The sequence below is a fragment of the Indicator indicator genome, chromosome 18, assembly GCF_027791375.1.
Source record: "Indicator indicator isolate 239-I01 chromosome 18, UM_Iind_1.1, whole genome shotgun sequence".
Lineage (NCBI taxonomy): Eukaryota > Metazoa > Chordata > Aves > Piciformes > Indicatoridae > Indicator > Indicator indicator.
Window position 1 is genome coordinate 16,943,533 of NC_072027.1, and position 17,935 is coordinate 16,961,467.

The 17,935-nt window shown below is 43.3% G+C and overlaps 1 protein-coding gene across 2 annotated transcripts in view; it reads left to right on the forward strand.

The window, feature by feature from the left end:
• LOC128973008 (follistatin-related protein 4-like) overlaps nucleotides 1-17,935 on the forward strand; it is a 266,784-nt gene that overhangs the window by 137,532 nt on the left and 111,317 nt on the right. For both annotated transcript variants that reach the window (XM_054389163.1, XM_054389162.1), the window contains 2 exons: nucleotides 6,487-6,677; nucleotides 11,330-11,450. In XM_054389163.1, the coding sequence (XP_054245138.1) occupies nucleotides 6,487-6,677; nucleotides 11,330-11,450 (312 nt within the window). The remainder of the gene's footprint in view (nucleotides 1-6,486; nucleotides 6,678-11,329; nucleotides 11,451-17,935) is intronic.

Below are 17,935 nucleotides of genomic sequence, written 5' to 3' on the forward strand. Positions count from 1 at the left end.
CTGACAGGAGCTCTTCTCAATGCTCAGCAAGAACTAAAGGGAGGGAGCCAAGAGGATGGGGCCAGACTCTTTTCAGCAACAGGACAAGGGACGATGGGCACAAACTGGAACCCAGGAGGTTTGACAGGGGAGCAGAGCAGTCAGCACTTGTGTGGATAATTAAGTGGCTATGTTGCTCACACATCCTTTGAAGAGCATGGGCTTAGAGGATGAAATTGTGCATGGCTGCCAGCCGCCTTGGGGAATACAGAAGGCAGAGAGGTGACAGCTGGACTCAAATAGCAAATTCCCTGAGATACTGAGGGTGGATCAGTCTGTGGCACTTCAGAGGGAATGCAGGGCAAGGTGTTTTGATCAGCTCAGAATGGTAAGGGTTTGAAGGGTCCTCCGGAGATGTAGTCCAACTCCCCTGCTAAAGCAGGGCACCCGCAGCAGGTTGCCCAGGATCACAATGTCCATGGGAGTTTGGAATCTCTCCAGAGAAGGAAACTCCACAACCTCTCTGGGCGCTCTGCTCCAGGGCTCCAGCACCCACACACCAAAGAATTTTTCCCCTGAGGTCAAGTGAAACCTTCTGTGTTCTAATTTGTATCCAACTGAAAAGAGCCTAGCCCCATCCTCATGACTTTTCCACCCTTTAGTCTCACACAAGTCTAGATGCAACGGGGAGTTCTGAAAGGCTCCTTTTCCTCTTTTCCTTTTACTTGCTCCCTGAAGAGGCTGGAGAGCAGGGAAGGAGCTCAGGCAACATGAAACAAAGCACCTCAGAAAACTTCTCATGGGATTTTGAGGCAGCTGTTTGCTTCCTGAACACAGGAGATTTCCCTCCCATGGGAGCCTGGCTCTGCCATGCTCAGCCTGGCCCACAAAGGGTGTTTCATATTATTATACCTTCCAGTGTGAAAATCAAAACAAAGAAACAACAATAGAAAAAGGGAAAATACCCATGAGAAGTCCTGCTGCTGGGTAGTACAGGTTGGGCAGAGTTCCCAAAACAGGCATGTTCTGCACAAATCTGGACTTTGACTTCTGTTTCATTTCAGGTAATTAAAGGCAGTCCTGCTGTGTAGGACTGACATCTCCATTCATGTGATCCATACAACCTGATCTAGGTGTACCTGTGTTAGCAGGGAGGTTGTACTAGACAATCTCCAGCAGTCCCTTCCAACCCCTACCATTCTACAATTCTATGCTGTCTGGGATCAAATTGTGCATCCCAGGCACCTGTTGCTCTGGTGTTGCTATCCCTCAACTATGACTCATCCACTTGTTGTAGAATCATAGAATTTTCAGTTAAAAAAGATCTCTAAGGTCATCGAGTCCAACCATCAACCTAAGACCACTGTGGCCATTAAACCATGTCCCAAATTCCACACATTTCTTGAACACCTTCAGGGACGGTGACTCCACCACTTCCTTGAGCAGCCTGTTGCAATGCCTGAACTGGAAGAGTTAATTTCCACACAGCAATGATTAGCTTAGCTCACTCTTCAGTATTTCCATGAGGAAAAGTCTTGGTCCACAGTTGACCAGAAAGCCCCAGCTACCTTCTCAGAGCAGCCACCTCATAGTGTTCATTTCTGTGTGGAAAATCTCATCACAACTTTAACCCAACCATCCTGTAATTTAAATCAACCAAACCAAACAAGCTTTTGTTAGGTAAACGGTGCCTTTGCTCCTTCTGTCGGCTTCAGATGATGGTGCTGAACAATCTGCTGTTTGACATTTTGACATTTTGTAGTCCTCTACCTTATTCCTATTGGAGAAATCAAAATTTTTTGGATTCTTCTGGGAAGTAACCAGTGCTCACTTTTAAATGGTTGATTGGATACCTTTAGATAGCAAATGTAATATTTGGAAGCTTTAATAAACTCTAAAGCCTTCTGGCATTTATGTAAATTTCACTGCTGCTTTGGTGCTCTGGAACACCTTTCCAAACAATGCACTGCACTTCCCCCTCACTCCATACAAGGGATCCTGGGAATCTGACTCCCTGGTAAAAGTACTTTGCTTCTTATGGTCTGGTTGTTTATTTGTACCATGAAGTGCACATGGCAGGAGGGAGAGCAGTGTGAATGATAAATGCTACTGCATGTCATCCTTGGGGATGGGTGGACTCAAAACATGACATTTTCTTCTTGGGTGTTTGTGTAAAAAAGTTTTCCCTGCTGCCTTCTTGGAGACACTTTTATCATGAGATTACAGGATCTGCCCTGGGACAGCTTCACCTTCTACCACAGTCAGTTTTTAAGCAATTCTGAGACTGCCATTGCCTCAAGTTATATATCAATGACATCTCAGCTCAGAAAGTGTGGGAACTTAATGTCTCCTCCTTCAGAGAGGAAGGGCAGAGGGCACATGCACATACATGGCCTCAAATTCTGCCAGGGGAGGTTTAGACAGTCATAGAATGGTTTGGGTTGGAAGGGACCTTAAAGATCATCTAGTTCCAACCACCCTGCCACCATCAGGGACACCTCCCACTAGACCATCTTGAACATCTCCAGGGAGGAGGCATCCACAGTCAAACCACCCAAGTTTCTAGGTGGGTTTTATCTACAGGAAAACACTATTAAGCCTCTGAAATACATTTTAACAAGCATTTATCTATGCTTAAACTACATTAAGCTTAAAAACTTAGTAGTGGAATACTTTCTACATCAGGTGGTACATCAAGCTCAGGAAATTGTGATCTTTGACTGATAAAGCATCTGTGAAAACTGTAACTGAACCAAAAAAATGACTGTTTATAAAATGTTTTCAGATGTATATTGGATGTTAGGAACACTTTCTTTCCTGCAAAAGGGGTCAGGCATTAGAACAGGCTTCCCAGGGAGGAGGTGGAGTCACTGTCCCTGGAGACATTCACAATACATGTAGACATGGCATTTTGGGATGTGGTTTAATGGCTGCGGTGGAGATGGGTTGATGGTTGGACTCAATCTTAGAGGTCTTTTCCAACCAAAACAATTCTATGATTCTGTGCTGGAAATGAGTTCTCATGACATTTTCAATCCAACTGCAGGAAGAAAACACCATAATTCTCCCTATACTGTGTGTCATTCCACATGCTCACAATCAAACACATTCATAGAGTAACCTGATGCAAAGCAGCTGCTGATTTCTTCCCCACCTTGCAGTGGAACTGCTAAGTCTCCTCAGTCCTCTTGCTAAGCACTAAGGGACGATAAGATTATAGCAAGCAGGAGTATTTATTGTTGTTAAGGATGTGTAATGGTCTAATAATGATGTGCTGTGGTGGTGGTTCAGATATCATTAGGAGAGCTCTTGGGCATCTCATTAGCAGATCATAAGGTACACCCTAAAGGGCATTACTGTAATTATAAAATGTTAACTTCTAAAGAGGAAAACATGCACAAGGAGGGACAAAATACTTCTAATGTAAAAAGGACTAAACTACTTCACACAGAAAATTCTTAAATTGATTCAACCACAACAGATTAAAGGGAAGCATTTACCACATCTGATAATTTACTTATTCCTCCAGAATTTGTTGAGGTCAGAACTACTCCCTTGTAGGGCCTAAAAAGGTTTGCGAAATAATAGTTGGATTTTTGCTAAATCTTCCTGAACAATACCTGCCACCCCAAAATTCAGCTGAGATTCCTCCTGTACTCAGCACTGGTGAGGCCACACCTTGAATACTGAGTTCAGTTTTGGGCCCCCCCACCCCATAAGGGATGTTGAGGTGCTGGAGCATGTCCAGAGAAGGTCAACAAAACTGGGGAAGAGTCTGGAGAACAGGCGTGATGAGGAGCAGCTGAGGGAACTGGGGTTGTTTAGTCTTGCAAAGAGGGAGGCTGAGGGAAGATCTCATTGTTCTCTACTATTCCCTGAGAGGAGGTTGGAGCCAGGTGGGGGCTGGTCTTTTCTCCCAAGTAACAAGAGACAGGGTGAGATGGCCTCAAGTTGCACTAGGGGAGGTTTAGGTTGGACATTAGAAGAAACTTCTTCACTGAAAGGATTCTCAAACACTGTAACAGCCTGCCCAAGGAGGTGGTTAAATCCCCAGACCTGGAGGTGTTCAAAAGAGGCAGAGATGTGGTGCTGAGGGACATGGTTTAGCACCAGCCTTGGGAGAGATGGACTTGATGATCCTAAAGGTCTTTTCCAACTGAAAAGGTTCTATGATTCTATGTCAGATAGTCAAAATCTGCCAGTTAATGACAGAATGTCCCAGTTCTGTAGCGAGTTGCATCAGTACAAATGGGGCTAGCAAGGGAGGAAGGCTGGGACAGCCGTGCCCAGGCAGCAGCTGGGGACTAGCTGGAAAAAAAACACCCAGCTGCAGAAAAGACAAGGTCTGGAGAGTAAAGGAAGAGCTGCTTTGGCAAAGGGTGGTAAGAGGAAGAAGTGAAAAGTCAAAAGGGTGCAATGAGGGTGAGCGGATCTGATGGCTGTGATGGACACATGGACCTGGGCACTGGAGGACCATAGAAAGGGGTCACTGTGTGGCTTGTGCTCATGAATGGAAACCACAAAGCAGAAACAGGGTGGCAGTAAATCAAATAAATTTCCCTGTCTTCATTAGCCTTAGATGCATTTTCCTGAGATTTAGATTTGACTGAAGAGAGAACTCCAGCTCAGGAGTAACTATTGTTGCAGTAGCTAAAATGGTATTTACAACAGGATTGCGAAATTGCTTGATTACACAGGATACCACAATCAGTTTTTCTCTTAAATAAGCACATGACTGGGGAAAGGAATTTCTTCATGTTGCCTTCACAATAGCCATCAAATGAGATGGTTGGGGGGAGAAAAAGCAGAAATAATAAGCAAGCCTGAGAGTAGCTGAGGACCCTTATTTTTTCCATAAAAGAATGGATCCCATGTGGGAACAAGAGCTCTTTAGAGGTTGTTTAGAGAGAAAGAAAACTTTAACAGCTGCATAATACCCCTGAGCTGTGAGAAACTGCAAACTAGAAGGGTCTGAGTTCAGGATGGGAAATAAAATTCATCTTGCAGTTACTGCTTGTGGAGCAGTAGGGCACTGACCTGCATGGTCAATTCATGCCCAACCTCTGTGTCCTCTCTCACCTTCTGAAGTCATGGTGCTTTTGAAGTTGTGAGCACAAAGTATAAAGGGTGAGAACAAATCTTGACAGTAGATGGGTTTGCTGTCAGGGAAGTGCCTCGCACCTGGTGTTTTAATTAGGTTCCAGTTGGAGTGGGACTAGAAGACCAAAACTGCTGCAGTTCAGCAAGAAAAGGGCAGGAACACTAGTTGTCAGGATGCCAGAGTCCTCTATTATTGTTCAGAGGAGTAATGTTTGGAATCTTTGGGAAGTTGATCTACAAAAGTTTTGTCCCTTAAACTGGGTTCAGACCAGTTTGCTTTATATTTAGTCCAGCGGGATTAGTGATGGGACTTCAAAAGGAGTTTTAAAACCACCATTACAGAGATTAAGGGCATCTGTGTTATAGAGGAAATACAAAACAGAGAAAGGGGCACCTGGCAGGGACAGAGAAATGCATTGATGCTGTTGATGGTCATCATGAGGGAGCTCCAGGGTCTGCTCCAAGGCAGAGTCAGCTGGGTTCCCACAAGGCACCAGCCACTGCGGTCTGCATTGAAGCAGACAGATTTGTGGACAAAGTTGCCATCCTTCATTCTGCCAAGCTCTGCCAGACAGCAGTGGAGCAGAAAAGGGCCATAACATCTGATACCACCTTGGGCATGTGGATAGGTTTTGTCTCTAGGATTTAAGCATCCTAAGGAAGGTGCTTAAATCACAACAAGGCTTTTCCTGAAGGAGAACCACAGAAAAGCTGGCTGCTGTGAGCAGAGCAGGAGCTTTCAGGATCATGATGATTCAATCTGATTCTTCCAGCGAGGCTGGTGCCACTTCAGAGTGAGTGGTTTGAGGGCTTTTCTGAGCTGAGAAGCTTTTTCCTTTGTCAGGGACTGAGGAAAGCATGGATGTCAGTCTGCAACAGGGAGAAGTGTGCAAGGCACCACCAACAGACAGAGACTCCTTCATGTCTCCCCTCTAAGCATCCTACCACCTGGGCTGCCTTTAAAGGTTCCTTAAGATCAGCCCCATGTTTGGCCCAGGGTGACACTCAGGGGTGCCATTTCTTTATGGCTGTGGCACTTTCAGAACATCAGCTTCCCCAGCTTTATTTTCTATAGATGAATTCATTTTATCTTTGGGAAAACGTGGAGGCAGTTTAATGTGGGTGGGGATTACGGAGCTGAGTGTGGAAGTCTGTAACTGAAGCTGTATAATCTGGGAGGTAACATGCTGAAGGGCATCCTTGACAGCAGGTTTTAGAAAATCTGCCAGCTATTACAAAAGGTAACAACTAAGGAGCTCCTCAAGCGCAGGGCTGAGTGGTGTTGTATATGCAGACAACCTGTCTCTGGATGTACCTTATTTTTCCCTCTAGGAGCTCAGTGCTTTAAAAAAAAAAAAAAACAAACAAGGCAGATGTACATGGTGCAGTAATGCTCTTATCTTTTAGGTGATACCTGTACGATGGCAGACTACAGCCGGCTCAAAAGCATCCTCCTGGACCTGCAGGCTCATCGGCAGAGCTCACCGAGCAGCCTGGCCGAGGACAGGGTATCCCAGAAGCGCTTCTTAGTTGAAGATCTTTTTAAGCACTTGGATCTAAACAGTGATGGGCATCTCAGCAGCTCTGAAGTGGCTCAGGTGGGTTTATTGTTCACTGAAAATGGAATTATGAAGTGGATTGCATTTTTCGTCTGAAGTGTGAGTTGAATGTGACGCAGCAGTGCTCTGGTGAGAACAATCATTTGTAACTGTCCAGCTGGCAGCAGGTAAAGGAGGAAAACCTAATGCAGGACATGAGTATCTCCATCTCCAGGGAGATGGTGGTGTCTCAGACATTTGAAGCTCCTGTACAAACAAAACATGTGGCAGATTTCCAGTCCCATCTATGCTTCTGAAGATGAATAGTAATCCTCTCTGATAGACATTATCTTCTGAAGTATTTCATAGAATCATAGAATTGTTTGGGTTGGAAAAGCCCTCTAAGATCATCAAGTCCAACCATTGACCTAACACCACCATGGCCATTAAACCAGATCCCAAAGTGCCATGCCCATGTTTCTTGAACCCTTTCAAGGATGGTGACTCCCCCGCCTCCCTGGGCAGCATATTCTAATGCCTGACCAGTCTTGCAGGAAAGAAAATGTTCCTAACATACAACCTAAACCTTCCCTGGCACAATTTCAGGCCATTTCCTCTAATGCTACCACCTGATACTAAAGAGAAAAGACTTCATTCCAGTCTCCTTTCAGGGAGTTGTGGAGAGCAATGTGTTCTCCCCTCAGCCTCCTTTTATCCAGGCTGAATAACCCCAGTTCCCTCATCTGCTTCTCACCAGATCTATTCTCCAGACTCTTCACCAGCTTTGTTGCTTTTCCCTGGAAGGGCAGCTGGCTGATGGGGGAGAATTAATCTGGACTTTTTAGGTGTATGTCAGTTCAGGAGAAATCTTTTCAGTTCCTCCCTGCCTTCTGAACCATGAATTAGCATGTGGTAACTTCACAGCAAAGTCGGGATATTTTTAAGCAGGTTTGTTTTTCCCAAAACACAAGGCAGATGCTGATATATTGATTAGCAGAACTTCATGGAAAAGGCGAGAGCCTGGAAAAAACTTTCCTAATTATGGCCATGCTGTGCTGTGGGATTCATCGGATGGGTGAAGTGAACCAAACATCTACCCATTGTCCCTTCTGCTGTCACTGGCCATCTCATGACCTTCATCCTTTGATTAGCATTTGTAAGGTCCTGTAAATCTGAGAGGACACATTGTGCCAGGTGTGGGGAGATCTTTTCCATCTCATTGCATCATCCATGAGAAGAATTAGAAGCCAACACCAAGAGCCTGCCTGGGCCCTGTTCCAGTTTCCAAAGCTGGCCCTTCACGCTTTGCTCTGCAGGAGCATCTCTTCTGTGCTCACACATCTCAGTGAACACGAAACATGCTGCAGTTCCAGCATGCCAGTGCAAGCTGTGAGCAAGCAGGAGGACAGACACCAACTCATTCCTCTCCAAGCTCACTCCTCTATAGGACAGTCTGCACTGAATTTTAATCCTCAGGCTGTTGACATGATGCACGATCCTCTCTGCATAATGCAAAGTGTCAGAGTAAATTCCCTCAGATCTCAGGGCTATGAATATCAACAATACTTCACCTAACTGCAATGATTTTTTTATAAAGACATGGTAGGTATAAGAAAACACTTTTATCTGAATTCAAAGCCAGCTTTTGCAAAGTGACATCTGAGTGTCTGTTCTACTCTCCCATTTTTTCCTCCTTTTTACATGAAACTTATTCTGTCAGGGTATTAAAACTCAGCTCACATGAAATTAAAGGTTTGGCAGCCTGCACACTATTACAATTAGGAAGGAACAGTGACCTGGGTTTTAAAGGAGCAGGATTCAGTGCTTTAAGGTCTGCTGTGAAGTTACTGCAGGCTCATTTGCAGACATGCTTGGAGCCCAGGTCTCTCTCTAACGAGCAAAGATAGACCTGATCAAGATAGGACAGGAAGAAACAGCCTCAGTTTGCACCAGGGAAGGTTTAGATTGGACATGAGGAACAATGTCTTCCTCAGAAGGGTTGTTAAGTCCTGAAACAGGCTGCCCAGAACAGTGAGGGAGTCCTTATCACTAGATGGGTTTCAAAGCTATGTAGATGTGGTGACATGGGAGTGCTGAGTTAACAGTTGGACTTGATTTTAAAGGTTTCTTCCAACCAAAGTGATTCTATTCTATGACCTGTAATAAGTATTAAAATCATACAATTATTTTAATTCTTCTTAGGTTATCAAGGTCAGTAAACATGCTTGTACATCTGGAGCCCACTTCAGTTTCGTCCAGCAGACTAAGTTCAGCCCTCAGCTAGGAGCCCTCTCACCCAAACCTCCGCAAAAACTTCCCACCAGCCTTGCTGACTTCACAGCACAATCACTTCTCAAAAGACAAAATAGTTCCAGTTAATACAGAATATAGATAATCCTTGAACACTTGTAATCCTGGGCTGGGGGGTGCTGATTTTAAGTCCCAGACAGGTGTGGAGGGCAGCTCTGGTGCTTTCACAGAGGCAGGATTCACAATTTACATGTAGGATATCAAATCTTTATTTTTCTTGTTAGCTCCAACAACCAGATGTGCTCTTACACGGCCAGTTTATTCACCCAGTTTTCAAGGTATTGGTTCTTTTAGGTAATGAGCAATTTTTAGTTGTTCATATTTTAGTCTCAACTTTTTCTGCCTTGTTAGGTAGATTTGTGATTGATGTCTGTTGACTGTTGTAATTTGAAGTTCTCTGGAAGTTGAAAATTCCCCCAAAGATGAGAATTTCATTGCCCATGGGTAGAAAACGTGATGCAGTGGGGTCTTGTTTTCTCTGACTGCTGGATGAGCTGCTGCTGTGCATGTTCTTTATTTTATTTAAGAGTAGTCTCTAGAGCACTATAACCTTGTCTGCAAGGAAAAACTTGAGGCAGGTAATGTGCATTGCTGCAGGAAAAAAAGTCATTTTTAAGACCTGAAGGAGGATGGGTACAAAGGGTACCTGATAGGGTAGATGTAGACTGAATATTAGGAAGAAATTCTTGACAGTGAGGGTGGTGAGAACAGGTTGTCCAGGATGCCCCCTCCCTGGAGGTGTTCAAGGCCAGCTTGGATGAGGCCTTGAGCTACTTGGATTAGTGGGAGGTGTCCATGCCAATGGCAGCAGGGTTGGAACTAGATGATCTTTAAGGTCCCTTCCAACCCAAACTGTTCTATGATTGTATAATCTTCAGGAGGCTCATTGAAAAGGGATTCACCCTCTACGAGAAACTGCAAGTAGAGTCCTTCTGGACAGGACAGTCCTACACCAGGGCAGCACCCAGCAGTGAGAGATGGTGAGGATCTTTGCCCACTTGTGTATTCTCCACAACAAAATCACTTTAAGCAAAAGAAGTGGCAGCAGGTGGCCCATACCATCCTATTTGGAGCTGCTTTGCCTCCTGGCAGATCTTAGTAAACGTTTCCCTCCAGATCTGGCTATATGAAATACCTGCATGGTTTTACAGCCATGGGTATGCAGGTCAGTTAACAATGGTCGTAATTAGAATGTTGTTTTCATTTAAAACTTTAATGTGTTTTTAAAGTCAGATTCGTAAATCTACTGAATATGTTGCAGCTGAAGTGCTTTGTGTTGGCTTTGGGGGTTTGTGGTTTTGGTTTTTTTTTTTTTTTCCCCTGACATTAAATCAAAAGGACTAGTAAAAAGTTGTCAGTCTTATGAAAAGTTAATCAATTTTCAATACAATGGTAGACAAAAGGAAATTTCCATCTTTAGAAGATTGATTTTGGAAGTTATGGTTGATCTCACTTTTATTGAACATTTTTGCTTTCTAGGTGAAGGGTCATTTTTTTAGCATTATTACTTCAAATTGCTCCAATATAATGGACCAAGGCTAGAATAGTAAATAAAAGAGTCCCTGGACTACAGCAAAAAGCTTCTTGCCTGGAAGATGCAATATTTCAGCAGTTTTCTTTGTGTTCTACAATAAATTCAGGGAATTCAACATTTTCATTATGCTTAGGTCTGATTTTTGGCTCTTTACTAACTTGGATGAATGGCTTCTCAAGCTCTTTTAATTTTTAATGTAGAACATGTGGAATGTTTTAGAATCCATAAGGAACAAACTGTCAGGGGGTGGAAAAACACATTGGTGATGGAAACACCATCTACTCTTGCCCATTCTAGTCCTAAAAGCAAGGAATATGATTTACTTTTTACCTACAGAGGAGAAAGGTAAAAGAAACTTTCCTTTTTCCCTGTTGAATATTTTTTCAATACATTTGACAAGTGAAAATGCATTTCTGTGCTGCTTTTGAAGGTAGAGGCTCCTCACCCTCATTAGGAAAGCCATGAAGCTTGAAGGGTGTGACTATCAGTTATATCTTGATACAAAGCAAACATGAATGATAGATGTATATAGAATCATAAAATCATCAAGGTTGACAAAGACCTCTGAGATCAAGTCCAACCTTCTACCCAACACCACCATGGCCACTAGACCATGTCCTGAAGCACCACATCTACTAGTTTTGTGAGCACCTCCAGGGCTGGTGACCCACAGCCTCCCTGGGCATCCACTCTTTCAGCAAAGACATTCTTCCTGATATCCAACCTAAACTTCCCCGTGTGCAGCTTGAGGCTATACATCTCTGTGTATCTCCCCAAAGGTCATGAAATGGAAAATATGTTGGGTGAGCCAGGACCACGGTCTGTAGCTTTACTTTCTGTCTAAGATCACCTGTCCTCTTTGCTGCAGCTAATGAAGAAGGAGGACCTGAAAGATGATTTATTGGAATGCACACTAGAAGACCTTCTCCGCTTTGATGATTACAACAACGATGGTCGCTTAACCCTGCAGGAGCTCTACACAGCCTTCCGTGAGTCCTGATGGTTTTGTCTGTTCTGGGTAGCGAAAGCACCTGGATGTCTGTGATGGCAATGCTGGCTTCCCAGGTGTGGTCAGCAGAGATAATCCCTGTTTGTATTTAATGTCATGAAAATACAGTGAAAGGCTTCTCTCTAAAGGTTGCTGTGCTCCAAAGGATGAGCGTGAATTTAGGAGGTTGTAAAAGTGTGTGGGGCTTGTTGTGCTCTTGTCTGGTTTGTTTCGATTCTTCTTGACGGCAGTGGAGAGATGGTGGTGTACTGGCCAGGTCTGTAGCCCTGAGTATATGGTTTCTGAGTAACCCTGAGGAAAGAGACTTGAGGCTTGGCTAAATCTATGATAGTAATGTGAATTAGTTTGCTGTGGGGATGGTGTTCTCATGAATATTCTTCCTGGGAGTGATGTTTTCTGCACTTTGGTTCTCTGTTAGTGAGTGGATTATGGTGTGCAATCACGATACACATCTCAGCACCATTTGCAAGGATCCCTAGATGAGTGAGCTACTTAAACAGTGTGAGGAAATAACTGCTTGTGTTATTCCATTTGTCATCATAATGTTATGTTCATGCTTGCAGTCAAGCTTCTGTTGAAATCCTTCCCTGGAAAGGGCTCACATTATCTCCTTCACCTGGATGATGGTTTTATTGGTGCCTGGCTCATTGGGATATGAGAGAAGAAAGGCAGGAAATAGAGGGGTTTATTCAATAATCAGGGTAGTGAGATACAGAGTACTTGTGTGTGGTTAATACTCTTTACAGAAAAGCAGGATTCAAGCATTGTGCTGTTGAGTTGCAGGCAAAAGGCTGGTAACAAGCTCCTTACCTCTTGATCCAGATTCTCAAATCTTTGCATATGGCATTTCCTAGACAAATCATTTCAGTAGATCCTTATTTAATTTTCTAAACCAGCGCACCCTGCTTCAGTGCCTGCTCAGTGGGAAGAACTTGGTGTGCACATAAGTCACCATGTGCCCTGTGCCAGCACATGCCTCATTGATAGTCTTTGGCAAGCTGTGATGATAATTCAGAACCTCTATGTTTGCCAAATATCCTCTTCTCTGAAGAATATTTCTGTTTTCTTGACTTCTGGCTTCTCATTAAAAAAAAAACTGACTTTGGATAATAATGTTTAAAGTGTTTTAAAATTAGCCCCAATTGTCACCTTGGACCTTTTTGAACCACTTATGCCTTTTAATTCAACACAACAGACTCATACCAGCAGATATACAGTAAAACATAAAAACCTCATACATTAAGAAGCCCATAAAGTGAATTAACCCAACTATAAAGCCTTGACACGTGGTTAGTTGGGAGCATATTTGGATCAGTAGGTTCTCAAAGTCACAGCAACTTAGAGCTAAGTTCCAAGAGTCTGAGGTTTTTGGTTCAGTGAATTTTAAATAGACAATGAAAATAAGACAAGTATAAAATATTAGCCGCTGAATAGAGACAGTAATCGATAAACTGCAACAATACTGCAACAAAACCCAAGGCATAACAGTGAGTGCCTGTCAAAAGGGTTTTTTTGTATCAAGAGAATTGTGCTCCATCTGAAGCTGAAAATCAGACTGATTTGTCCATTTTCAATTTTCCCTGAATCTCTGCTTTTATCAAGAGCAGTCAATGGCTCATCAGCTTTTCAGTTGAAAACAAAGTTCATTTTTGCTACTTTCCAAGTTTTGTGGCCTCTCTAAGAGAACTTTAGTACTTGGTGAAAGTATGCACATGATGTAGGAAAAAAATCCCAGAATCCCAGCATGGTAGGGCTTGGAAGGGACCTCCAGGCATCATTTAGTCCAATCCTCCTACTAAAGCAGGGGCACCCACAGCTGCTTGCCCAGGATCACAATACCGAGCTGGGTTTGGAATCTCTCAAGAGGAGATTCCACAACCTCTCTGGGCAGCCTGCTCCAGGGCTTCAGCACCCTCACACCAAAGAATTTTCTCTTCTTGTTCAGATGGAACCTCCTGGGTTCCACTATGTGGCCATTACACTGTTGTCCTACCCTTGGGAACCACTGAGAAGAGTCTGGCCCGTTCTTTTTGCCCCTCACCCTTTAGCTCTTGCTGGGCATTGATCAGATTCCCTCTCAAGCTGCTCATCTCCAGGCTAAACAGTCCCAGGTCTTTCATTCTTTTCTCATCAGAGAGATCTCAAAACTACTTCAGACACTTGTCTTAAGCACACACTTTGGCTTGCAGTTCTTAAGTGTTTCAGAAATGTCTGCTTTGTTATGAGTCAGAATTTGACTTGCAGTAATAGTTTCACACTACAACATCCTTGCATGTTTTTCATATTTTTAGCCCATTAACATGATCCCTCTGTTGCTTGAAATTCACCCAGACCACTCATTATTGCATTCTGGCAGCAGGCTGTGGGGATGGCTCATCAGCAAGCTGAGGAACATCATTACCAGAACTCAGTGCGATCAAAAGTCTCAACCTAATTTAGCTTCTCAAATACAGTTACACCTGTTTTGGTACACTGTGCTCTGGTATAGTGGTGCAAAGGTTTGAAAATGTGATAATGTGAAGAGTTTTACAATTTGCCATTCCTGTGCTGCTTTAGAAGTTGCATTTCATTTTCAAGAGTCTCATGACCTTCCTGCAGCTTACAGACCACCAAATGGTCTCCTGCTCTCAATGTGTGTCTCTTGCTTTCTCTTGACCTCTCATCTCTCTACAAGGCCACAGAAATTCAAAGGGCATTTTTAGTCCCTATCCATGTTGATCAGCTGTAAATAAATGAAAAGTGTGAGGATGAAAAAAATCATAGAATCATGGAATGGTTTGGGTGTAAATGACCTCCAAAGGTCATTCAACCCAACTCCCCTGCAGTCAGCAGGGACATTCTCCACTGGATCAGGTTGCTCAGAGCCTTGCTCAGCCTGACCTTGAGTATCTCCAGGAGTGGGGCCTCAACTACCTCCCTCAGCAACCTGTTCCAGTGTTCCACTACTCTCATGGTGCAGAACTTGTTCCTAACAGCCAATCTAAATCTGCTCTTCTCTGATTTCAAACCATTGCCTCTCATTCTATCACTGCAGACCTTTGTGAACACTCCCTCTGCAGCCATTCTGTAGGCCCCCTTCCCGTGCTGGAAGGCTGCAATTAGGTCTCTTTGGAGGTTTCTCTTCCCCAAGCTGAATCCAAGCTCTTACCTTTTCTGAAGTGTGCAGCTAGTAGGTGCTATTTTTAATAATAATTTCTAATCATGCAAATACGTATCTTAATGCACAGGTTTGGGTTATGGACAGAAACAGTGGCCTCCGTCCTCCCTATCATCTCTCTTCCTATTTTCTGAAAGTTGGAGTTTTTTTGTTTCTGAATCCCAAGCATAGAACTTTTAGAAGCTTGCTTGTGTGTTTGAGGATGAATAGAGATATCTATTAACACGGGATTAAAGTACCACTTTTCAAATCACCTTAATCATATATAAGTGACACATGAGAGGGATGAAATTCTCTCCTGGCAGCTCTGAGAAGAGCAACTTGTAGGTGTCTTCTGATTTCTCACTAAAAAATTTTATTAGATAAGCAGGCTTGGGACTCGATGCTCTTCAAGGTCTTTTCCGACCAAAATGATTCTATGATAATTAAAAGCATAATTATTAAGATGAAGATCTCAAGATTTTCACATCCCAAAAGCAGAGTACTAGCAAGTATCTCTCTCTGCTGTCTTTTCTTTGTATTGTCACAAGGATTCAATAAATGAGTAAGAAATTAAAGGCTTAGTTGTCAAAATTGCTAAAGCAGGGCATGGATCTAATTAATCAGCATGGAGATAGCCTGGTGAATTGGCAAGCACATCACCCAGATGAGTCAGACTTTAAATATGCTCAGATGAGTGGGTTTTGGATGTAGCTTCTGGAACTGTATCTGACTGGAGGTCATTAGAATTAGGCCTGTCAGTTTTGGCATTCCTGTTGTCTTCCCTAATGGGAAAGTAGCAGGTTGGCAGATGTGAAAGAAGGGGAGGAAAAAACCAAAGATCAGTGTAATCCTCTAGATCTGTGTCATCATCAATGTGGACAGTTCGATTTGTAATGCAGACATGTCAAAGAGAGGGAAAACATGCACTCCATCATAATGGCTTCATCTTGTCAACACTGTTTAGCTAATAAGAAGTTATTAACCCTGCCATAAAGTTCCCTTAAATTCTAGCTCATTGCCAATTAGAGCCCTCTCCTAACCAACATCATCTTCCTACAGCTTGCCTTCACTTTTCATTACAGTTTTGAAGGCACTTTGCTACCCCACAGCAGCTCTTCCCAGTGGGTCACACTGGGTTTAGAAACCAGTTTGAAGCCTGAAGTGTTTTGCTAGGTCAGGTTAGAAATTAAAACCCCAAATAATTCCCCTTCTTGATGCCATCATGACCTGCTGAGGTGACCTTGCATACCCAGTGCATCCCAATGTGTCTTTCCAAAGCTGCTGTGTCACATAGTTTTTAGTGGCTCTGCGGTGACATTTTGAGATCCTCGGTGTCATACCTGGATCAAAACCACCCACAAAGGTTTGAAAGGAAAATACTGAATTGTTATTTTTCCAGTCCAGTCGTTATTTCCCAAGCATTTGTGCATATATGTTATGTGTAGACAGAAAGTTGGTGTTTCTCTGAGACGAGAGATTACGTTGTCATCTCTGGATGTATGATTATCTAAAGAACACAAATATATTTCAGAAAGAGCATATTTCATGCAGGAATGAATGCAAAAGAGATTTAGGATCCAGTGGTCCTCTCTTAAACTTCCTCTTACAATGCTGCTTGCAGGAGCCCAACATGGTGGGGTTGGAAGAGACCTCTGGAGATCATCCAGTCCGACTCCCCCGCTATTGCAGGGTCACCCACAGCAGCTTGCCCGGGATCACAATGTCCAGGTGGCTTTGGAATCAGGAGACCCCTGGACAGCCTGTGAATGCTGTTACACTCTTTAAAAGGAGTTTGCTTTCTTCTCTGATCCTGTTTTAGTTCAGATCTTCCTTTTTTACTCTTCCTTAATATTTATCAAAAATGGCATAGATGCACTTGCAGTGGGAGATCAGGGAAATGCTGGGTAGCAACCAGGGAGGATGGATGGTACCAGCCCATGCAGTCTTGAGGCTTTCCCATCTGCAACTACAGACTGGGAAACCAGAGAAAAGCATGAGTTTGAATGAACTGGGTGAAAAAATGTGTCAGAGAGCCTGGGCTGGGCATGAATGTTGGATAAATCACTGCCAGTGCAAGAGAGGAAGCATTGAAAGGTATTGGTCTGGCTCCAGATTGGCTGCAGTTGACCCTACAGTCTCTAGTAGCTATATTCCCCACCAGAAAATGCAACCTCATGGTGCAGAGGAGCAGGTCATTCTCTCCTGACCACCCCATGCATCTTCTGAAGGCTTCTTGAAAGTGTGGAGTCTAAACCAGGTTTATTTTTGAGGTGTTGCATGTCTTTGATTCTCACTGCAAACTTTTTTAGGGCAGAACTTTGTCCCAGAAGTGTGGTGATTTATGCTTACCACAGAAAAGCATCTTGAGGAAGATGGAATGAGACCTAAAAAGGGGTTTGTTGGGTCAAGTGGGAGAGGGACCTGTAGAGCAAGGAAGGAAGTTTTCAGGAGTAGATTATCTCATCTTAAGGAAAGTGATAAATAAATTCTGTGAAAGGTAAATGAATACCTGTGTTGGGAAAAATATGTCCATAATGTATGTGCTCCTCAAAGCCTCCTGAGGCAGCTGTTCTAGCAGGAATTGCATCTGTAAATTCCATGTTCAGATGAGGTGTTTACTCACATCTTCACAAAGCTGTTTGTTCTCCTTGATGGCATGACACGTAGGATTGGGTGTTTGTTACTTCTGCCTTACAGCTAGATTGGTCAAGCCCAGTTAATTATATTGGACAACTACATTGTGAGATAAAATGCTTTTGCTTGAGGTGTTCTCCTAAGCAATGTTGTAGCAACAGTTATCTACAGGATCAAATCATAGCCCTAAAATATTGACAATTTGTGCACTGCGTTCTGCCTCTTCAGCTCTAATCTCCCTGGGATGTGATTTTTCTTTCATGTTGCTGCAGATATTGGTACAAACTTGGAAATAATTCATTAGCTTACCCACATTGATTCGCCCCTCCTGTGAGCAATGTGAGATCTAAACTTCAAAAACGTCTTAGCTAGCAGGGGAGCACCAGCCTCTGCTTTTGGTTCCAGGCAGTGTTAGAGGTGATGTGAACTACTGGGGAAAGAAATGAGGTTTCCTTCAGTTGGCCAAAGCAACCCATTCCTACTTGCCTTCAGGAGTGATGTGTAGCCCTGTTCCTGAGGGTGAAATGAAGGTATTGGGCGTTTTCTGGAATGATTAATTAAATGGTGCAATCTTATAGCCAAAACTTAACTAGAAGTTAAAAGTCAAGGGGAAAAAAATCAGAAATTTAAAACTCTTCAACTTATTTCTGGAGCAGATACAGGCTGACTGAGCAGGGATGAGAGGAAAAGCA